At 36.1% G+C, this 25,009-nt stretch overlaps 1 protein-coding gene across 6 annotated transcripts in view; it reads left to right on the top strand.

The window, feature by feature from the left end:
* The window catches only part of Grik2 (glutamate ionotropic receptor kainate type subunit 2), a 658,152-nt gene that overhangs the window by 516,418 nt on the left and 116,725 nt on the right, over positions 1–25,009 (top strand). For 5 of the 6 annotated variants that reach the window (XM_032889127.1, XM_032889128.1, XM_032889130.1 and 2 more), the window contains exon 14: positions 1,785–2,002. In XM_032889127.1, coding sequence (XP_032745018.1) covers positions 1,785–2,002 — 218 coding nt within the window. Of the gene's footprint in view, positions 1–1,784; positions 2,003–2,898; positions 3,486–25,009 lie in introns of those variants that run through there. The other variant, XM_032889133.1, reaches the window with a different exon arrangement.

Raw genomic sequence — 25,009 nt, 5'->3', positions numbered from 1 at the left:
GTGGATACATGAAAGAGGAACCCATCCTATCTGGCTGATGCCCCGATCCCCAGGAATTAGTGGGATATAGTGCTGGACATGACGTTGCCTTGAGTACATGACAGTCAGCCCCTAACCAGGCTCTCTGATTGACAAGCCTAGAAGGTGTCTGCTGAATTTCAGTCTGTGGGTAAGAAACGAACTTGTGGTAATTGGGACAGCCTTGTCAAATATCTCCATCCACTGTGCTTTTATTTCCCAGTCCTTCTTGACTTCATTGGTGTTTTATTTTAAAATAAACAAACAGTGGACTATGCAGCCTAAGCTGCTGATCGTCTTGGGTGTGTTAGCGTTTCAGTGTCTGAGTGTGTACCTGTCAGGGCCTAGGAGCAACTGCACCAGAAAGGTACCTTTCTGTTTCATTTTGTTTTGCTTTGTTTTGTTTTGCTTTTTTTTTTTCCTTTACAGAGTGGTAGACAAGAGTTTGGAGCTGGAGTTGGCTCTCATGCCCAAGTCTGTCTGCTTTTAAGATTTTGTATCTTTGAAATTGCTAGGGTAAGATGAACTGAAGTGTAAGATGGGCCATTCTATATAAGACGGTCAAAAGAGTAAATTTTCAATGTTAGCATTAATAATTGGTTTTCTTTTCACCACTTCTAAAAAGGTATTCTCTCACCACACAGAGATTACATTAAAGATAAGACTGTAAAACGCATCTGCAAAATGAGTCCATCTTTCCTTAGTTACATTTTACTCAAGCCCTATAAAATATTAACCACTTCATAATCATGCTTCTCTGATTATAGATTCAAAATGATTAAAAGTAGATAGCACTGCATTTAGTGTGTTTATATATGTATGTTTATATATGTCAATTAATATACTATATACTTTAAACAAGAATGCACATTCTGATATAAAGTTACAATTAGTTAAAATTTAAATAAGAGACAAAATTTTGTGTTATAAATTTTTATACACTAAATAACCTAAAATTAATACTAATAGAAACTAAAACGTATTTCTCAGATACCATTGTCTTCTTAATATTATGGGCAGGCAACTCCAGCCATTTAACTGTGATATATTATTGTAGTATTCCATATGTAAAAAGATAAAATTGTTTCCATTTACTCATTTAATTGCCTTTATGAAGGCTAAAATTCAGAATGAAAAATATTTGCATAAACCCAAGTAAATAATTTGTTACTTTATTTTAAAAATAAGCACAGGACTGATATATTAGACCTTATAGAGACTGCGATTAAATGAAATATTTTATTAGCGTACAATATTGTTATTTTAAATGGTGAAGTATTGCTCCTTTGCCGTTTAACTGAGATCCAAGGTTAAATAATGAAGCAGACATATTTGAGTACCTTAAAAAAGACCTTTTGTAAACTTACTAAGAAACTGGGTCCGAATCTACATTGGATAATGACTTCTGAAAACCACTTAAATAATAACATAGTAAATTTGTATGTGGTTTATGAACTAAAGAGGTTTTTGTACTCTGTTTTTCTAATGTTTCTGAGACCTTTTTCACGTTAATATTTGTTACATGGCACAATCTCAGGTAAGCTAGTCTTGTGTCACCATACTTGATATGCTCTTTGCATAAGTGGCATAGTAGTATAATTGGCCTTTGCTCTCCCAAGCACTGCTGCTCGATCGCTGGAGCGGTGTGCCAATCTCTGACTGAAATTCTATTAGGCAGTGATCCCATTCTTCCACTGTGACCAAACATGCCTGACTACTGATCAAATTGTCTGTATTCGTTTCACCTTTCCCCCGCTCTCTGTTAGGTTCTGAGCTCATGCCCAAAGCACTCTCCACCAGGATAGTGGGAGGCATTTGGTGGTTTTTCACACTTATCATCATTTCTTCGTATACCGCTAACCTAGCCGCCTTTCTGACCGTGGAACGCATGGAGTCGCCCATTGACTCTGCTGACGATTTAGCTAAGCAAACCAAGATAGAGTATGGAGCAGTGGAGGACGGCGCAACCATGACGTTTTTTAAGGTAAGCCTTACTTGCTATGAACTCTAAGCACAAGAGCACAGACGGCCCCTCTTATTTCTAAATGTAAGGATGTAGTATGCTTTTATATAAACAACAGCATGTAGTTTAAGAGACAGAGACTTGTACAGTTAAATATTTGACCATCATTTCTGATCTTATCAACACTTAACACAGTGAGTAGTACCAATGCTCTGGTGCAGTTTATTGCATATTTTAAAAGATTATAAATGCTTTTCAGTGACTTTTGTACTATTTTACAAAGTTTTCTAAATCTTTTAAAAGAATTTTGATTTTTGTTGCTGTAACAAATGTTATCTTTTACATCTTTAGGCTAATTATGTCTTGCTGATTTTTTAGAAATACAGTTGACTTGTATCCTAATTGTTATTTGAGACATTTTAATCTTCTAGAATTTCTATTACTTAGCCTATAGGTTATTTTGATTTTTCAAATATAGAAATTAGATACAATTGTAAATCTTACTTCTCACTCACCTCGCTTTGTTTCTTGCTGTACCGGCAGGCAGATAAGTATTAGGTTTGCGCCTTACCCTGATTGTAAGAAGGATGCTCACTGGTAATGCTTAGATGGGTCCTTAGTGCTGCTGGGAGGAGCTTTCTCTCTTGATGTGTTAACAGGTTCTGTCATGAATGGGTTTGGCTTGATCAGACACACTTTTGCTTTGCTGAGTTAACATGTTTTAGGTTCCCCCCCCCCTCAAGGTATTAAATAACTGATATTATTCATTAGCGCTGTAAAAATTCTGGACCAATTAATTTTCCATCAGCTTCCTTAGACATTCAATAAGCATGTTAGTCAAAGGCTCTGTTACTCTGTAGAGCACTTTTGTTTTTATTATTATTTTTTTAACACCTCATGAGCACCTTATTTTTCAGACAGTCTCTCCCTGAAACGGGAGCTCCAGTTTTAGCTAGACTGGCTAGTTGGTGAAACTCTGGGACCCATCTGTCTCCACCCACCCGCATGACACAGGTGCAGAGGTGTGCCATTGTGCGCAACTTTTATGTTCATGCTGGGGATCCAAGCTCAGGCCCCATCGCTTACAAAGCAAGTACTTTACCCACTGAGTCATCTCCCCAGCCAATGAAAGACTGTTTTAAAAAGTGTTAATAACTACAAAGATAACCGTATCGTATTCATTTTTCCCTGAAATGTATATACTTACTGTGCCCTGTAACAATCATCTGAGGACATACATGTGGAACTTGGAAGTTGATTACACAAACAGAAGGTCTAGGGTCATGGTAGTGCATGCCTGAAGTTTCCACTGTTCTGGAGACAGAAGAAAAGGATATTTGCTTGAGAAGTGCCCAGCATCAAAATGGTGACTCCCTGAATATAGGATCACCAGGTTGTGAGATTGTGTCCACTCCAACCTGGCCAATCTCCTGTCTCAAAAACTATAGCTGAGGATGGACACTAGGGGGAGGCAGTGAGATCCTAGAAGGAAAAGCAGAGGACCACTACCATTTTTTTTTTTTAATTATTCAAAGAAATAATGATATGGTATGAGGCATTTGCGATACAGTAAACCATATTTATAAATACAACAGTCTCTTGTGAGGACTGTCACATCTCTTATTCTTTTATATTTCTAATTTATTTCAACAGAAATTCATAAAAGCTGTGTGGGAAACGTCAGGAAAATGCCGTCTTAAATTAAAATTTTATTTAATAGGTCTCTACATAAAAACGGACGAAAAGACTAAAAATGAAATATATGGTGTATTTTATAATTGATAGTAATGAAAATTCTTCACAAAGATGATGGGTTTAACTCGATTTTATATTTGAGTGAATAACTGATACTTTTTTTGAAAACCGGATAACAGCAGATTCCAAATCCTGTGCTTATTCAAGGATGGAATACTCGCATGCAGCAATGTTTGCCACGCATGCATTTGATTCTCTTTAAACGAGGAAACTGAGAATAACTCGAGGAAGAGTCAGTTCTTAGTATCTGAGTATTTATCCAATCAAATTCACGGTGAAGTCTAGAGGAACAGCCTGTGCCGCATTTCCTTGGGTGGTGTAATTGTCTTGTCTTCCTAATGAAGGGTAACTCGTAGTCCTCTTTATTTTCTCCTCATATTTTAATTCCTGCCTTTTCATCAGAAAATAACTCATCAGAAAGGAAATTTCCACTTGGGTATTTAGCGCCCTTCATCCTTGCCGTTGTAGTTTATCAAGTACTTGTTTTATAGATTGGAAAATTTTGGAAGTACTGGCAAAAGCCTTCATTTGCAAATGATCATTTGCGAATAATGCGAATGAATCGTATGCAACTGATAGTTAATGTAAGGTACAAAATTTTACTTAAAAATTGTCCCATGTTATTTAGTTCTATTATCAAACATACTTCAAGAGCCTATTAGGGCCAGAGAGATAACAACTCATTTTCTGGAACCCAGTAGGTACACTATAATCTACTTATTCCTTCCAAGGACATAGAAGTTTCATTACAGATTCACAATTACATCACCATTACTTAAACCACAAGCATGCTAAGCATGGATTTTTCTTGAAAAATTATTATAAAACTGTATTAGCCTTGAACAGTAGAATTCTGAAGGAAATTAAAATTTCAAATACTAATTATATTTCACTTGCTTAGCTACATGTTAAATTTTTATTTTTTTTCACTGAACTTAATTGCTAGTTTAAATATTGGACTTACACCTTATGTTTAATTAAAATCATTTAATTATTCAAAATTATTAATCCTATATCACTTAAACATTAAACTCGATATGACAGTTTTTGGCTACATCCAGTAAAACTGAACAGTCAATTTTCTAATTTTATGAAGCTATTTCAAAGTATTTTATTATAAAATTATTCTTTAATTTGAGATATTTTCTTACAGATATCAGTTGGAGAAATGGTTGAATATATGTAGTCAATATTACATACTTAGTGGGTAGTGAAATGTAGTATCTTAATTCTTCCTGTGTACAAGGAACTCCTGGAACTGAGTTGGTTTAATTATACAGATCAAGTCCCAACATAATGATTTGACAATAGAAATGACTTATTTCTGTGCCCTAAGGACTCAGTGATTTTAATATAATTTTTTTATTTTTCATTTTTTAAAACACTCTTGTTTCAAAGCCCCAGTTCATTATCTGCAAAGCTCTTATTGAAGAATACAAAATGATTCAAAAACATAATTCTCTTTGTTTCCTTCTTCGAATTTACTCCCTTTCATGGCTATCTCTTCAACTCTTTGTTCGTTCCTACATCTTTTGTTTTCCACCTTGGCATGTGTGTCTACCTACCCTCTGCCTTGCCACTGACTTTTCTGCCCTCACTTTCATCTTCTCTTTTTCTGACGTTCACAAAAGGAGGCCTCTAGTACGTGCAGGAATTAACATAAAGCAACTTTTCTATTTCCAACAATACGGACATCCTTTAGAGCTGAAACCTTCTGTAATGTACACAGGTTGCAATAACAACCATACAGGAATAATTACAGAGCTAACAATCACCTTATGTTGCAACTGTACCACATGCTGAGTTCTGAATGTTAAAACCAGAAGAAAAGATTGCTTAGAGGAGCCATGAAGATTTTATTTTCGATATTTTTTATATGCTATAAATATTCTGATTTCAATTTCATGTTTTGGCTACTTAAACGCTACCAATATACTAGACATGGTATGCTTATTTAAAAACCCAGCAACAGAGAATTCAGAAAGACTTTTAAAGTGTGGGACTTTTATATATAATATTATTTTTACTTTTTAAAAATTAAAATTTTGCATAAGAAAATCATGTCTTATTCTAAGAAATATTGATTTTTAAGGAATATCAATCATATTTTTCCTAATCTAACAAGCACCTACTACTGTCTGATTGTGCTGAAAGGCTCAGTGTCAGAGACCTGTTTTAAAATATTGTAGTTTTGTTAGTACAAGCAGGAAGAGACACCTCAGAGCACCTAGTTTTTGGGGTAAGTTTTTAGTGCTGTGGAGACGCAGGCAATTATGGGGCTCTACAGCATTGCTTAATTCCATATCCAAAGAAATATTAGTTTTGTTCCTTGATCTCCTGTGGATATTGACTGAACAAAAGTGTTCCTATTCTTTCTTTCAACAGCCATTGAACGGCACAAACATTCTCTCATAACAATGGCAGCAATTCTATCATCATGGTCTATAACCATGTATCACCAAAATACCCTTATCGGTACTTAGATAATGAAGAAGGTGAGAGTTTGAAGATGTTATCTCAAAAGCATCAAAATTAAAATGAAGCTGTTTCTTAAAAGATGATAATTTGTATAGTAGAATTAAAACCATAGACAGGGCTAAATATTATGGACACTGTTACTAAGCAACGGTACATTCTTTTCTGTGTCAGTATAAAAATTAAGAGAATGAAAATGTGTGTGTGTGTGTGTGTGTGTGTGTGTGTTTGTGTGTGTGTGTGTCAAAAAAAAAAAACCGTAGCTATAGCCCATATGTTAACTAATCTCTTTGGAGAGAAGTACATTATCTTTTTTCTAAGATTCTTGGTTTTCACAAAGCTGTTTGAAAATAACCTTGTTTATGTCGAATTCATGACTTGGGATGCCAAACTTCACAGACTTGTTAAATTCAGCCTTCTCAATTTCTGACCTAGCCACTATAGTATGTGCATCTTACAATGATGAAATCAAAAGAAATTTGTGCTCTTTGCATATTTAAAAGACAAACTTTTGTCACATAGTTTTCTTTTAAAATAGTGTAATTATGTTTCAAATGGTTGTTGCTAGTAATAGTGCAGGAGCCTATAATCAGAGAGATGGAGTTGAGTTCTTGATTTTCTCACTATTTGCTATACTTCTACCTGACTTTTGCAGGCCTGGTTGGAATGACAAACAGGTAATTTCTCATTATGTAAATTTTAACTATTGAATAAAACTTTATTGAGTAAAGATAGGTCATAGCAAACACTTTGTAGCAGTGATCTCAAAGATATTACATATATGCATTACTAGATTATAAGGAGAATTTAAAATTTAGGATTTAGAATGACCCTGTAGGAGCTGGAGAGATGGCTCAGTGGTTAAGAGCACAGACTGCTCTTCCAGAGGTCCTGAGTTCAAATCCCAGCAACCGCATGGTGCCTCACAACCATCTGTAATGGGATCTGATGCCCTCTTCTGGTGTGTCTGAAGACAGGGACAGTGTACTCACATACATGAAAAATAAATAAAAATAAATATTTAGAATGACCCTGCATATGACTCCACATTCCTATTCATGGATTCTTTAAGTTAGGCCTTTCTGCAATTTCTGACTTTACCACATTTGCAAGTAGAGTATGTGAAATAAGTTATCATGGTCAACAATTAAGTAATGTGTAAATATTGTTAAAAGTATTAGATGGCATTTGCCTCACACAGTCCTTCATTATTCTGACTCTAATGTATAAAAAGGGCAAATAATATAGATGAAAAAAATCTGTAGATGATTTTTTTTTTTTTAGACTCTTCTAGATGTCTAGGTTAGTATACTCTGAAATCATGTGTTATCAAGGTCTAACTTGGAGATCTTTGGGGAATTTTCTCTAAATCTCTGACAAAAAATTTAAATGACTTAATATAAAAATTCATGTTAATTATTAACAGAGTATTTATTGTGATGTCTGTGTCTATTAGTATCACTATGCACCTTGTGTTCCAAATAGGATACAGATGTTGCATTATAAGACATTAAACCTACATTCAATAAATGCTTACTGACCATCTTCTCTGTGTCAGTTATTTGTATATTCAATATAAGCAGATCTCATACACCTCCAAGCACTCACCAAAACCTGACCCTTTTACCTTCTATGCCCAAATTTATCACTGCTTTGTAGGTGAAACCAGTCATTTTTTAATACCTTTCAAGGTTATATCTTAATGCTCGGTTTCCCAGTTTTGTCTCTAATATTTGCTACCTTGTCACTAAAGTTCTTTAAAGTAGTTGCGTCCCATGTGCTTTTCCCTAAGAATTTAGCACCTTGCAAGGTTTACAAAGCACTGTGAAGTCTGGCTCTTTACTTTCTAACCATGGTTAATTCCTATCAGTTACACACAAACTTTATATTTTCTCCAATGTCTATAGAACTGTTGTTTCATAGTCCTGGCTTAGCAACACTGTTTAACCATAGTCTTCTTACTTCCTAAGCCCTATTTATTCTTCCTTTATCTATGAGAAAAGTTCTTTAGCTTTAGACTAGAAGGAAGGTGCTCTTCCTCTTTTTTCTCCTTTTTTCTCTTCCTCTTCCTCCTTTTTCTTCTTTTCTTCTCTTCTTCTGCCCTCCCCCTTGTCTTCTCATTTTCTTCTTTTTGCTTTCCTCTTCTTTTCCTTTTTTTAAAAAAAATTTATTAGATATATTTCTTTACTTACATTTAAAATGTTATTCCCCTTCCTGGTTTTCTCTCCATAAGTCCCCATTCTCCTCCCTCCTCCTCCCCCATACGGGTATTCCTGCTATATATCCCCCTTATGGCCTTCTCCCTTTCCCTCATTCTTATCTTCTCTTTCTCTTCTTTCTCCTTTTCCTTTTCCTCCTCCCATGTAACCAATATTTTCATTCTAATATTCACTAAATTATCCATTAAAATAAATTGTCTTGGTCTTCTCTTTCTGCCAAAACACTGCTCGCACAGAGCAGTGGAATAGGAGCCTAAGGACTCTAGTCAGTTACTCTTATCCTGTGGTCATCATCAATACTGTGTCAACATTTGTCTTCTACTAATTATTTTCACAATAATGTTATTTTAGTACAATGAAAATCCCATAGTGATTTTTTAATTTGTTTTATTTAGTATATAAGTGAGGCAGATATAATAGCTTTTCCTCTAATATTAAAGGAACTTGTTTGTTCTACAAAAGGATGACACTTGTTTTACAAACACAATTTCTGAGATTATTTAAACATCATCTTATTTTCATTTTTAATTTATTTTTGGTATTATGTATTTAACCAGAACTTCATCCATGCTAGAACGTTGGCCTTTGACTCAAAAATGTTTTTGTCCCCTTGTGGTCTTTAAATGTATTTAACTGAGTTTTATGATCTTAAGGAGATACCTTCAGTTCATCCTAAGATGTCCTCTGTTTTTCTCGACTACAGCCATTATTTCTTTGGTCCAAGTAGTCTTTGTCTGGGGATATAATTTTTGTTTGTTACTTTTGTGCCTTAAATGAACACGGTTAGCTTAATCCTTAATTTCAAAAGTCTGAAGCCACATTGAGAAAAACTAAATTTCCATTAGGTAGAAATCCCAAAGATTAGAACATCATTTATTAACCAAGCTTCTAAGTTTATTCCCTTTGCATCATATATAAATCCTCCTTGCGGGCTAGTCATTTCCCTTTTTTAAAATGTCCTATCTCTTCTGGTTCCATTTTCAAGATATTAATATGTATTTCAATATTTTGTCTGTTATATGTACAACTAACCCTCAGTACAGTGAACATTTTAATATTTTGTTTGTCTATATATTTTACTATGGTCAACATACTATTGGTATATTTTCTATCTGCCAACTTCCTTTGATGCATTCTTTTAAAATATAACTGTAGCCTGGAGAAAATAAATAAATAAATAAATGAATAAAATAAGTGAATAAGAGCACTTAATCTACAAGCAGAAGACCATGAGTTCAAAGCCCCAGCACCCTCATTAATTGCAAAGCACAGCTTCAGCACTTAAATCCCAGCACAGGGGGAATAGCTGAGCAGATACCAACAACTAACTGGCCAGTATACATAGAGAAAGTGGTGAGTTCAAAGTCTGCCAGAGAGTGTGTCTCAAGGAAATAAAGCCAAAAGTAAAAGAGATGAACATGTGTAGTACTGCTCTGCCTTCTACATTCCCATGGGTGCATACACACACACACACACACACACACACACACACACACAGACACACACACACACACACACACACACACACTGAGAGAGAGGGAGAGACAACTTAAAATGTTTCCCCTGTTTGCATAGATACTTCAATAGTTTTTACCTTCCTCCATTGATTTCTTTCTTTTGTTATCTCTACTTACTTTAGTAATTTTGTACAGTTATTCATGAGTGAAATGAAATAAATGTAACCTCTGATGGAAAACTTGTGTCAAGTAGTTATGTTATATGCATTTAAAAAATTTTGCCATTTAGTATTTTCTTTTTTGCTATTCTGTGTATAAATCGATATATATATTTCCAAATGGCTACTATCTGAAAGTGTACATAGAGAGCTTAAGAGTTCAAACTGGATGAAAAATTTTCTGAAACAAAACATTGTAACTTTCTGTATCTACCAACAGTAGTCTTTCTTTTCCTTCTCTTTCATTCTCTCTCCCCCTTACTTTTCCTTCTTCCTTTTCTGCTTTCCCCTTTCTCTTCCTCTTTAGGAAAACTTGAATTACATTAAAAGTTCATGTTTATAAATCTTCACAAATCTTATCATAGGATTACTTTTTTAAAAGGAGAAAACTGAAACATGAATAGCTTGCATATAGATAGGCTAAATCATTAACAATTGAACAGCATTAAAGTCTCGTGGCATTATAGTAACGCCAGTAAAAACGGAAGTTGTAACCATCATCATGATGTTTTGGCTAATCTCAACTGTTCTGCATCCTTTGTGTTGATGGAGTACACCATTTGCCCATACTACCACATACCCAACATTTTATCTATATTTAAAACAATCTCTATTGCTATATTTACTTGTTTTAGCTTTGTGCAAATGCTTATGTGTGTTTATGATTGTTCACGTGTCCTATTTACATGTAGAGGAGGTCTGATAAGTGACTTGGTGAGAATTAAGTTCTCTCTTTTCATCTTGTGAGACCCAGAGATCTAACTCAGCTCTTTGCTTAAACTGGGTGTTTAAATAGTTAATTTATGCCAGTTAGGTAAATTCAGCCATCACATGTCTTTTATCATTTGTCACCTGTACTCATCAATTCAGTGGTCTTCCCAAATTAAATTGTTGACCTACACGCTGGAGGCTTTCCTGGGAGATCTCTGGTCCAGCTAGGTGTGCAGGTTCAGATGAAGGGAATAAAATCTGGCAGGGAGGAGGATTGCTTCCTGATGCCTCTGTTGCTTGTGCTGCTATGCCTCCATTTGGTTGCTAAGGCCAGGCTGAGCCAGCAGGAGAACGACTACCCAGCGAGGGGTGCAAGGGACCTTTTGGTGGTGATTTTGGGAGAGCAAATCCCTTCCCCACGTAGCTGTGTTACAGGTCTTATGATAGAAGCTCTCGATTCCTACACACCTTTAATCCTTCTGAATAGGATTCTTAAATACAGTTTCCGGACCAGTCAGAATCTGACAGCAGGTACTTTCTATTGGTCTGACAGCAGGTACTTTCTATTGGTTTGGCCTGAGAGCTTGGGAAGACCTCATCTACATATTTGGGGGTGTGGCCCTGCTTCTAGGACTGATCTGTCTTGAGCCTCTCACTTCCTCACCTGTGGAGGATGGGCTTAGGGGTTGCTCTTCCTGACTGATCTGTCTCAAACCTCTCTACAGGGGGTTGTGGTGGGTTGTAGCTACATGAGAGGGGCCTGGTCCCCTAAGTCTGGGCATGCTCCAGCCGTTCCTTTTAGGGTACCCGGGGATTCGACCTATCTCAACCAGGAATCAGGGTACCTTTCACAGCCCGCCGACCCACATTAAATCACATTGTGGGTTTGAAACATGAGTAACTCACATATTTCTGCAGCAATTATTTAAGTGCTTAAAGGACATTTGTAAAAATAACTTTTATTCACCTGATCAAATTGTTGTCTCACGGGCTGACTACTGAATAAGCTCATCTTTCTAGTTCTTTCTAAACTCTGGGCGAGAGACAGGTTCAATCCAGCCGTTCTGGCTCAAACTCCTCTCCAAGCTGACTGATTCCATTGGGCCTCTCTCAGCTTCTCACTGAATTGCTCTGCTTAAACGAACTCTGTTCTAATCTGCTGACTCCACCTTATTCTCCGGCTTCAACTTTCTCTGCTGACTTGTACTGGAGTTCATAAACCATTCATTGAATGACTCCCAACTCACCCAAGTGCTCTGCACAAAACTGACTCTCTCCCTGCGCTCCTCTTAAACAGCTTCTCTTCCCGTGAGAATTGGGTGTATCATATTTCTAACTCATTCCATCACATCTCACAGTCTGTAATTTGTCGCTTTGTCTACCTTTCAGTTAGATGTTACTTTAAAACATGGTTCTTTTCTTCTACAAACTAATCTTACCGATATTGTTTAGGATTGGAGTTCCATATTCCAGCCAAAGCAGCCATGTTGCTGGATTAAAATTCCTCTACCGATATCATTTCCTAATGTCTAAAGGAATATAAGTAAATTTTGAATTTAGATATCGATATAAATTGGTATTAGCTAGCTTAAGTCCAAGTGGATCAAGGACCTCAACATCAAACCAAATACACTCAAACTAATAGAAGAAAAAGTGGGAAGGATTTCGAACACTGGAGAAAATTTCCTGAACAAAACACCAATAGCTTATGCTCTAAGATCAAGAATCGACAAATGGGATCTCATAAAACTACAAAGCTTCTGTAAGGCAAAGGACACTATTGTTAGGACAAAATGGCAACCAACAGATTGGGAAAAGATCTTTACCAATCCTACAACTGATAGATGGCTTATATCCAAAATATACAAAGAATTCATGAAGTTATACTGCAGGGAGACAAATAACCCTATTAAAAATGGGGTTCAGAGCTAAACAAAGAATTCACAGCTGAGGAATGTCGAATGGCTGAGAAGCACCTAAAGAAATGTTCAACATCTTTAGTCATAAGGGAAATGCAAAGCAAAATTTCACCTCACACCAGTGAGAATGGCTAAGATCAAAAACTCAGGTGACAGCAGATGCTGGAGAGGATGTGGAGAAAGAGGAACACTCCTCCATTGTTGGTGGGATTGCAGACTGGTACAACCATTCTGGAAATCAGTCTGGAGGTTCCTCAGAAAATTGGACATTGAACTGCCTGAGGATCCAGCTATACCTCTTTTGGACATATACCGAAAAGATGCCCCAACATATAAAAAAGACACGTGCTCCACTATGTTCATCACAGCCTTATTTATAATAGCCAGAAGCTAGAAAGAACCCAGATGCCCTTCAACAGAGGAATAGATACAGAAAATGTGGTAAATCTACACAATAGAATACTATTCAGCTATCAAAAACAATGACTTTATGAAATTTATAGGCAAATGGATGAAACTGGAAAATATCATCCTGATTGAGGTAACCCAATCTCAGCAGAACACACATGGTATGCACTCATTGATAAGTGGTTATTAGCCCAAATGCTTGAATTACCCTAGATGCACAGAACACATGAAACTCAAGAAGGATAAGCAAAATGCGAATGCTTCACTCCTTCTTTAAAAGGGGAACAAGAATACCCTTGGCAGGGAATAGGGAGGCAAAGATTAAAACAGAGGCAGAAGGAACACCCATTCAGAGCCTGCCCCACATGTGGCCCATACATATACAGCCACTGAACTAGATAAGATGAATGAAGCAAAGAAGTGCTGGCCGACAGGAGCCGAATGTAGATCTCTCCTGAGAGACACAGCCAGAATACAGCAAATACAGAGGCGAATGCCAGCAGCAAACCACTGAACTGAGAATAGGACCCCGTTGAAGGAATCAGAGAAAGAACTGGAAGAGCTTGAAGGGGCTCGAGACCCCATATGTACAACAATGCCAAGCAACCAGAGCTTCCAGGGACTAAGCCACTACCTGAAGACTATACATGGACTGACCCTGGACTCTGACCTCTTAGGTAGCAATGAATATCCTAGTAAGAGCACCAGTGGAAGGGGAAGCCCTGGGTCCTGTTAAGACTGAACCCCCAGTGAACGTGATTGTTGGGGAGAGGGTAGTAATAGGGGGAGGATGGGGAGGGTAACACCCAGATACAAGGGGAGTGGGAGGGGTTAGGGGGATGTTGACCTGGAAACTGGTAAAGGAAATAACATTTGAAGTGTAAATAAGAAATACCCAATTTAATAAAGATGGGGTGGGGGAGGCCAACCATATTTTAGAAGAAATTTGCTATGTAAGATGCACTATGAGGTGTAGCTGGATTTTTAGCTTTAAGAGAGAAATTAGCAGATCTGATAGCTAAAGAATTAGGGATATGTTTAAGGTTTTAAGTGGCTCATGTTATTTACGAGAATGCTTGTGTCATTACAACATACTTCAAATAAAGTGAGAGTGATCGGAAAAAAGTGGTTTTAGCTGACAACATGTGCATAATTAATAGTTAAATTTATATAAAAACCAATATATATCCAGTCATAATTACTTAGTATTTTCAAATAAGAATGCTTCCTTTGTTTATAATACTACCTGTGATAGTAGTGCCAAACCAGAATATTTAGTATAATAACATTATAAAAACAGTTATATTTGCTATAAAATGCTCAGTGATTATGTATTAGCACTTGAATAGAAATTAGATCATTCTTTCTTGTGTTCACATAGTTGCTATGATTACCTAGCTTCTCAATATGTTCTGCCATTGTGCAGGAAGCATTATTCAACAAGAGAATTATTAGAAATTCTTTGTGGCACTTCGGTAAGAGCAGAGATGACTTCTATCAGCCATGACACTGAATCACATGGGAGTAGCCTTACTGATTTAGATGCCTCTGCCTGTGGTGTTCTTTGTTTCAGATCATTGTCAAGTATTACTAGCTATTTTAAGATAAGTAATTAAATTATCTTTTCTTAACAGAACACAAGGCAAAAGAAAAATTCATCATATGAGTAGTACTCTTTGTTTTCCTCAAAATCTGCATGGATTGGAGATAGATTAGATGATGTGCAGAGGACTTGGAGGAAGTGATTGAAAGATAAATATCAGCTAGATATAGTGTACACATATGGATTTGCCAAAGAATACAGTTTTGAAATAAAAGATCATGCCATTTGCAAGAAAACGGAAGAAATGTAATTTATTGAGGCAGCATTAATTCGCATGTGGATTTATCATGAGGTAGAGTTTGAAGGAGAGAGTTCAGACGCAGTATTGCGCATCTTCACCCCGTGCTGCACTGAAGTTCAAGGAACTACTTCAGTGCCGTTCTCTGTTGTAGGATTGATAGGACCAACTCAACGGATGGTCAGTTACCACATAGTCCTAACTTGTGCTGCTTTTTTCCTTAGTTGAGAATTTCTTAGTATCTCTTTTCAGATATGAACAATTTGTATGTCAGACATTAAATTCTCTTCCAACGTAATCACTTGAAAACCTAACATATTCAGGCTTCCAAAACCCCAAATATTCAACATTGTTTTGCAAGTGATGAATTCATAAGTAACTAAATATTTTGAATTTCTATAAATTTAATTTTTCTTTTCACATACTTAAGTAAATAAATACAATCTCAATATTTTATAGGTTTGAGCACTGATCCATTGGAGCATTTGGGTTAGTTTACTTATCAGTACTATAACTGAAACATTGATATCTCTAGTGGTTTTCATTTTCAAAAAAATACCTAATTAAAAATTTTTGTATTCATATGCTTTCTCTGACCATCAAAAAGCATTATTGCTTTGTTGCACAGAAAGATTTACAATAGGCAATGCTTTAAAGGTAAAATTAAGATACAATATGTTAATAAAAATAGTTTGATAGTTTTAAGGCAATGTTGCAGTGTCATTCACTAATGTCTACTATAATTTCAATTTAATTAATTCTCCCTGAAATAATATTAAAACCAATTCTTTATTATGTATTTTGTTGCACTTCCATAAAAGCAATGGTTTTCACCCAAGGAGAATGTCTCCCTCCTTCTTTTTTTTTCCTAACACACAACTTATTGTCTATAAGCCTGATCCTATGTTTATTACAGGGATTTACTATGTCCCCATTGCAAGAAATAAAATGGTGCCTTTGAGTAAAACTGCTTCATCAGACACCAGTTTAGCATGCCAAGTTAAAGCCATCAATGGAGGAGCAGCAGATGTGAAGGCTACTTGGCATTAAAGCATATGAGTCAAAGACTTTCCTATGGGAAAGAAAGTGCTTCATTACACTTTATCTATAGTGAGAACATTGGTTCTATCAAGCTGTCTGGAAATTAGAATATGATAGGTTTTATTGCCCTGGCTCTGCCACAGAGAATTCAATAGTTAAAAAGAAAGCCATAAAGCCATTTTGGGAATTATAAGAAGTGATCTGAGTGTTAGTGTATTTAAACTTGGAAGAGCAGCAACTTTTATCTTAGAAAGTAGCTTCTTTAAAATATCTGGAGGACAGAAGTTTAATCCCTTTCTAATTGTTACATTTACAATGTGTGCTAATGCAGCATCGGGACACTTTAATTGAAGAAAAAAGTTATGTGTTCGACTGAAGTGTAAAATCTGCTAAGCAGTGTTTTAATTGGCTTGGGAAGCAAGTGCCTGAAGTGGCGGCCATTGCAGGATGTGGTATGGTTCTCTCCCACCCTGGCATTTCCTTCTCCACTCAGTGTAACTACCATTCCCACTATTCATCAAGTTGGGAGGGCAGCATAAATAAGGTGTCACACCTCATCAGTTTTAGGAGCAAAGGCCCCACAGGGACTGAGAAAATTCTAAAGTCAGTTAATATAATTACTTTGAACTGGAATGTCAAGTGCTGGATAATGTATAATAGTCAATGTGGGAGTTTACAGCCAGAAAAGAACGTTTTGAAAGAAATACAAACACGACATATTTTTGGAAATGAGATAAATTAACATAACTATTATCCAAAATGCCTTGGAATTTTAAAAACTAATATGTTTACTTCTTATAGAAAAAATAGACAAAATGTAAATCCCTCATATTATACAAAATTGTGAATAAAAACAGAGTTTTGAAAAAAAATCAAAAATAACCTGAATTCAGTTTGAATCAATCTTATTTACTACCCCTGTCTTTGGTCACTCTGATTTTTCCTTTGTTTCTTTGTTCCTTTGTTTATTTCTGTCTGTCTGTCTTCCCTCGTTTCTTTACTTTTTTCTGTATTTTGTTTGTGTTTTTCTCTTCTTTGGGGTGAGTCCAACATTAGAGTATTATATCATATTGTGTTCTTAAATGGCAGTCCATTAATTATAAGATGAATTTCCTGAAATTATCCTTAATTCATAATCTCCTGGATAGCCAGTGCTCTACGTTTTGGAGGCACTTTTTACTTTCTGCAGCAGCTAGAACACGACATCAGGTGTCTTCCGCAATTGCTCTCCACTTTTTTTTGGGCCCATACCTTTCTTTCACCGTGGAGCTTATGTGTTTAACTATCCTAGCTGATTAAGAAGCTCCAGTGACCTCTCTGTCTCTGTCTCCCTATCACTGTCACAGGTGCCTCTGGGTCCAGGAAGCTCCTCACATGCACACTGTGGTCCCAAACTCTAGACTTTTGTGCTGTGCAAAAGGCAATTTACAAACTGATCCAACTTCAGAGCCTAAAACTTTTCTCTAATAGGGTTTTCCATCCTCTCCCCAAAGATAAATTAACATTGATATTACTTTTTTCTGTCTTGGGAAAAGTTGATAGAAGGCACTAAACACTAATTAAGACGTTCCTTTTTGTGACATAAAATGAAAGTAGAGTACATATTTTTACATTTCTGTTATCTCCAAAGCTTGGGCTTCTATTTTAAAACAATGAAGTATGATTTGGGTCTTGAGAAGGGAAGGATGTCAGGTCATGTTCCCTTTCGATGCTTTGCTGACAAATTCACAAGGAGAAAAGAAGAGTCAATTCATTACCCGCCCCCATGTTTTCGTATGCTTCATTCAAACCCCCGATTAGACTGATCCCAGTTTAGACTAAAATAATAATGCTTTAAAATAAAAGCTGGTTATTAAAATAAAAATTAAACTAAAGTTAAATGCTTATAATTAAACGGAAAAGGCTTTGTGCTTGAACGTGTTGGGTTACAAAACAAACTGAAGCTGTATTCATCCTCTTATATCAGTAGCTGAGCCTGTATTTACTGCTGCTTGTCTAATGCATAGACGTGGACTTGATATATTCAGAGAAATTCTTAGTTAACATCATAAATAACAAAATATTAAATGGCTGAAGTTTCAGAAAGAACCTTGGTTCACGTATGTGAGTATGGCCCGTAAGGCTAAGGCATGCCATGTTAATGGGACATAAATATGGATGATGTATTATTGTTCAGTTCTTATACCAAGACCCATATTAAATCTATTTTAGAGGAAGAGGAGTTAAAGGTTGGCAATAAATTATTCTTTATCTCCTCCAGACAGTATTTGAATAATGCATCTGATTATTATTGGCCTAGGGCATGTACTTCAGCACTCGTGGAGTTCACTGAAAAGATTTAACACCTCTAAATGTAGGTGTTTCATTTATTAAATGTTGTAATTATCGCTGATTAGAGGCTACACAATAAATTAGTGTGCTTTTTAGATTCCTTGGACGTTTTCAGAACTCTGTGAGCTTTTGCTTCATTTTAAGTTATTACAAAACAATTGTACAAAACCAAAGAATAGAAAACAGGATTTTTGGATATAGATAAATTGAGTTGATATGATAGTCTAGTATTATAAATACATGTATAGATTAGATGTTGGGTAAAATGCTATATTTCAACTCATTCATGGTATATCTGACTTCTCTAAGCTTGTGTAGTATTTGTGTGTGTGTGTGTGTGTGTGTGTGTGTGTGTGTGTGTGTGTGTGTGTGTATGTGTGTGTGTACTGGGAATGTATAATTAATGGCCTTGTCAATTGCTTATATATGGACTAAATATATACCAATTTTAGAGTATTTACTTACTGGATATCTTATTGTGCAGAGTATTGCTGTTGACTTATTAAACTTCTATAGCAGGTTAAATATCTTTACTCACTATGTACAGTTGTGCTTCTAAAAATACAATCAATTTACCTTGGTGTAAGGATCTAACACACTGTTAGGTTCTTATTTCATTAATAGTTTGCACTCGGATTTAGACATTCCCTTTCTTCTCTGACGTGGTAGAAATAAAATACAAGAATCATTTTTGTCTGTTGTAGATGGGTGGATGGATAGATAGCCATTATCAACAGCTCTTACCACAATGGTTCATTCAGTAAAATTCATAACACAAAATCCATGTCCCATCACTTACAGTACATTATTTACGTAAGGGCTCATTCTTAAATATATTATTTTTAAATGGTTTTTCTAGTTTTATAATTACTCTGTTTAACGTTACACTGTGCTATGCTGCCCCATATAGCAGTCTAAGCCACATTAAGTTCCCAAACCATTCAATATGTTCTTATGGTTTGTTTTCAGGTTTGGAAGGGTATCTTTTTTCTAGAATGTTCAAGATAACTTGAATTCAAGCACTTAAAGATGTATTAAAGGAAATAAATAATTGGTGTTCTGAATTTGTGCTCAAATAGTAGGGAAAAAACTATTTCAATGATATTCTCTGAAAATAGTAAAAATTGTTATTGTAAGCAAGACACTTTTCTGAAAAGTAAATATGAATCCTCATGAACTGTATGATTTTTTTAAAAAGAGAAAGTCAAAGTCTAACTAGCAAAGGTGATATTTAATATCCTGAAAAAAGCCCTAGGATTTTCTTTTAAATTATATATTACTTCATTATTTTCTCCTGTTTCAGTATTAAACACTGCTAGCCTCAACATATCTATTCAATTTCTTGTATATTTTACTGAAAACTGGTAATAATACTTTTTTAGGAATATACTACAAATATATTTTGTCATTCACCTAGAAATTTAAAACTATTGGTATTACTTACCCAAATGTTTTCCCGAGATAAAATCTAATGCAGAGAGCTCTTTTAATAATTTCAAAACACATTCCAAACTTGTCACTATAAAGCATCATACTATGATTATGTAAATATTTATAGAAACATATGTTTGCAGAAGTCGTGTGTGCAACTGTCCAAACAGAGCTGATTAGTACGTCAAAACAAGGCATGGAAACTGTTTCAAACACTCAGTTTGAATGTTTAAAAATGTTTAAAGTCAAATCTTAAAATGAAAAGGTATAAACTTGTCATTAAAATAATATATTTATGACTTCTAGTATCTTTAAATAAAAGAGAAAAATATTTTGTAAAGGGAATACATGGATACAATGATGGCTTTCAGTTATTAAATTATATTAATGAATATTTAGAGATAAGAGCATAAAATACATTATTTACATAGAAGCTCCAATTTACTGAGTCTTTAAATTTCTTCTCCACCCAGACTAATTAAGGCATAATTCCATAGTAAAAACTATTTCTATTGAAAGCAGATAATGTATTGTTTTGATACATATATAACTCATTATATATTTCAGTCTGGCTTATGAACATACATATCACCTGTTACTGATATAAAACTACATATATTTAGCAAATTTCAAGTACACAAAAATTAAGTATGAACTATAGCTACTATGCTAAATAGTATTCTGATGCACTCATCTGATTCCTAAAATTTTGGACACATTCACCAACATCTTTCAATTTCGTCCACCCTTTGACTGCCAGCAACTATTATTCTAGTGTCTGTTTCTATCAGATGTATTAAATCAGCTGTTTGGGCATCCTACATCAGTGATATCATGTAATAACATTGCCTCTCTGGCTAGATTATCTCATTAAACACGAAGTTTCTTGTGTTCATCCACGTGGTCCTAAATGACAAGGATATTTTTCACTATTAATAGAAAGAAATGTACACACACAGACACACACACACACACACACACACACACACACACGGAACTCTCACATTTTGTGCTCCTCTATGTTGTTCTAAAAGACATGACTTGATTTATTCCTAATTGATACATAAACACATTTTCTGATCCAGTCAACAATAGGTAGATGCGTTTTATATATAGCTTAGTAATTACTAGTAAATGCAATGGACTGAATTCTCTTTGTACAGGAAAGAATGAAAAACACTGTGTAGAAACATTTCTGTCCCTGAGATTCAACATGCATGGTTTTGGAAGAACATTTACTTCTTTATCCTACAAAATTGTTCATAGCATTGTTGACTACTTCTTATTTATAAGAAAATCCTTATTTGACATTTTGTAAGTTTATTTTTAAATAAAATATTATGTGAAGCAAAGAAGTGCAGACCGACAGGAGCCGGATGTAGATCGAACCTGAGAGACACAGCAAGAATACAGCAAATACAGAGGCGAATGCCAGCAGCAAACCACTGAACTGAGAAGGGACCCCCGTTGAAGGAATCAGAGAAAGAACTGGGAAGCTTGAAGGGGCTCGAGACCCCATATGAACAAAAATGCCAAGCAACCAGAGCTTCCAGGGACTAAGCCACTACCAAAAGACTATACATGGACTGACCCTGGACTCTGACCTCATAGGTAGCAATGACTATCCTAGTAAGAGCACCAGTGGAAGGAGAAGCCCTGGGTCCTGCTAAGACTGAACCCCCAGTGAACTAGACTGTCGGGGAGGGCGGCAATGGGGGAGGTGGGGAGGGGAACACCCATAAGGAAGGGGGAGGAAGGGATGTTTGCCAAAAATGTACATAAGAAATACTCAAGTTAATAAAAAATAAAATAAAATAAAATAAAATATTATGTTGTGGATGCTGGAGTTAAATTCTTGATTTCAAGGGACCTTACTTCCCAGCCTTTCACATTAGACTTTTTTCTTCGGCACCAGAAGTTTAGTCCTAGCTTTATTATAACCCAAACGTGGGAGGAAAAGGAGACAAGAGGATAGTTATGACTCACATGGCAAACCCAGTTAAATAATAGCCACCAACATTGCTTAGGGTCTGCCTTGCATATTTTACTAATTACGGTAATGTTTCATAATTGATTCCAAGACGGATGTTGGGAGTATGATCTCAGGTGTGTTTATGGTGGCTATGAGTTTTTAATTGATTATTTTATTTATTTACATTTCAAATGTTATCACACTTTCCACAAATTCCCTATCCTCTCGTCCCTCCCCCTGCTTCTATGAGAGTGTTCTCCCAACCACCCACTTACTCATGCCTCAGCCCCGAAGCATTCCTGTACACTCAGTCATTGAGCCTTCACAGGACTACGGGGCGCCCCTCCCCTTGATGCCAGACAAGGCCGTCCTCTGCTACATGTACAGCTGGAGCCATGGGTCCTACCAAGTGTACTTTGGCTGGTGGTTTAGTCCCTGCGAGTTTTGGGGCATCTGGTTGGTTGATATTGTTGTTCTTCCTATGTGGTTGCAAACCCGTTCAGCACCTTCAGTTCTTCCCACTGATTCCTCCATTGGGATCCTTGTACTTAGTCAGATGGTTGGCTGCGTGCATATACTTCTGTATTGATCAGGCTCTGACACAACCTCTCAGGGAACAGCTATACCGGGCTCCTGTCAGCAAATGCTTCTTGGCATCATCAATAGTGTCTGGGTTTGGTGTCTGCAAATGGGATGGATTAGTAGACTGGCAGTCTCTGGATAGACTTTCTTTTAATCTTTGTTCCACTCTATGTCCCTGCATTTCCTTTTGACAGGAGCAATTGTTGATTAATATTTTTGAGATAGAGGGCTGGCCCTACCCCTCAAGTGAGGGCCAGGCCTATCCACTGGATATGTTTTTAAAGATTCTATCTCCCCTTTGTTGGGTATTTCAGTTAATGTTATCCCCATTGGTTGTGGGGAAACTCTTGGGTCCCTAGCATCTGGGACTTTCTAGAGTCTCTCCCCCCCCCCAGTTCCCCGTCCGTCACTGCTACATATTTCTATTCAATTTCTTGACCCTCTATACTTTTCCCTCATTTCCTCCCACACCTGATCCTGCTTCCCTTTTTTCCTTACCCTCCTCTCTCCCTCCCAGGTTCCTCTCTCCCTCTACCTCAGGTAATTTTTTTGCCCCCTTCTGAGTAGGACTAAAGCATCCACACTGTGGCCTTCATTCTTCTTAGCTTTCATATAGTCTGTGAGTTGTATCATGGGTGTTCCGAGTTGTGTTTTTTTCTTTTGTGTGTGTGTGTGTGTGTGTGTGTTAATATCCATTTATCATTGAGTATGTGCCATGTGTGTTCTGTTAAATGGAGAAATGTTCCTCTTTTTCCACATCCTTGCCAGCATCTGCTGTCACCTGAGTTTTTGATCTTAGCCATTCTGACTGGTGTGAAGTGGAATCTCAGGGTCATTTTGATTTGCATTTCCCTTATGGCTAAGGATGTTGAATATTTCTTTAGGTGCTACTCAGCCATTTGAGATTCCTCAATTGAGAATACTTTGTTTAGCTCCGTACCCCATTTTTAATTGGGTTATTTTGTTCTCTGGAGTATAACTTCTTGAGTTCTTTGTATATTTTGAATATTAGATCTTTATGGGATGTAGGGTTAGTAAAGATATTTTCCCAATCTTAACAAAGAAGCCAAAACCATGCAGTGGAAAAAAGACAGAATTTTCAACAAATGGTGCTGGTTCAACTGGCAGTGGGCATGTAAAAGAATTCAATTTGATTCGTTCTTCTCTTCTTGTACAAAGCTCAAGTCCAAGTGGCTCAACTACATAAAACCAGATATGCTGAATCAATAAAAGAGAAAGTGGGAAAGAACCTTGAACACATTGACACAGGGGAAACTTTCCTGAATAGAATACCAATGTCTTATGTTCTAAGATCAACAGTTGACAAATGGGACCCCATAAAGTTCAAAAGTTTCTGTAAGGAAAAGGACACTGTCTAGGATGGATGGTGACTATGATTTTTGACACAAAACCACTTTATAGGCAGAAGCAGCTGTTGAAAGCCAGCTCTGACAATGTATTTAGCAATTCAAAAAGTGGGTGTGTGGTTTGTAAAAATGTAAATCAGGAGCACACTCATGTCCACTTGGTAGATGAAGCAAGCTCCAACAGGCAGCTAACAACGACTTTCTTTTTTCTGCTAGCCTTTTTATTCCACCCAAGACAACAGTTTTCTATGTAAGAAAAACAATTACCTCACAGCCACAAGTAATATGTTCTCTAAAAACAATCACCACAAGAACAGAGTCTTCCAAAAGATTAAAGATCATTAAAAACGTCCATTACACAAGAGGAAATTACAAGATTATTATTTAAGTATTTTTCTTTTTAACCTCATACCTAACTAAACATTTTTCATCTGTCTTATTCTTCACAATTCTATCATGACCCACAGTGATAGTTCTTTTGTCCTTAGTTAACAATGTTTAAGCAATCAAGTCTCTAATAGCACGTCTTTTCCTAAGCTTAGCTAATGAGAATTTTATTTTTCAAGAAACAGATAATCATTTATCTTACATCTTAATATTGAAGTCTTCTTCAGCTAAACTTCCCAATCACCTATTTTGTATACTTATACTCATAATCAAATTATTCACTCTTTATTCATAACCCTATTTTTTCATGGTGTACACTGAAACCTGTGGTCACATCCCTAGATTACATGATCCAGGAAATCAGGCTGCACATAGAGTGAAATATTTTCCTTGATCATTAACTTGTCCCAAGCTTTTTCTCTTCCAAGTATAAAATAAAGTGTTCTCATATGTCTTCAGGATTGTTAATAGACCTCAAGAGCCATGTTTTCACTGGTTCTCACACTGGGGTTTTTTTGCTCCTAATCTGAGGTCAATTGTCCCACCTTTTGCTGTGCTCTAAAACACGGTTGAAATGATATGCCTTTATGAACCATTAGTACCCTTTGAAAACTTTTATTTTTACCCCTCTCCTTAGTTCTTTTCCTCTGCCCATTCCTTTGGCTCAGGAATCTTTTGAATATAGTATGCTCTAAAACTTGTCAAAGAAGTACTATATTTTGGACCACGAAATGAAATATAATTTTATTTTTATGCAGACAAAATGTGAGTACTGCAACTGAGGAAGAAAAGGGACAGCATAGTTAAATGCAACTAAGGAGTTTTAAGCATGAGGTAGTGTAAGACATCAGTCCATTACGCTCAAAACCATATTCAATTTAACTCTTGGTTGTATTGAAGAGCATGTAATATCT

This window comes from Rattus rattus, chromosome 18, assembly GCF_011064425.1.
Source record: "Rattus rattus isolate New Zealand chromosome 18, Rrattus_CSIRO_v1, whole genome shotgun sequence".
Classification (NCBI taxonomy): Eukaryota; Metazoa; Chordata; class Mammalia; order Rodentia; family Muridae; genus Rattus; species Rattus rattus.
Note: the sequence above shows the minus strand (reverse complement) of the source record. Positions and strands in the feature narration are given on the sequence as shown.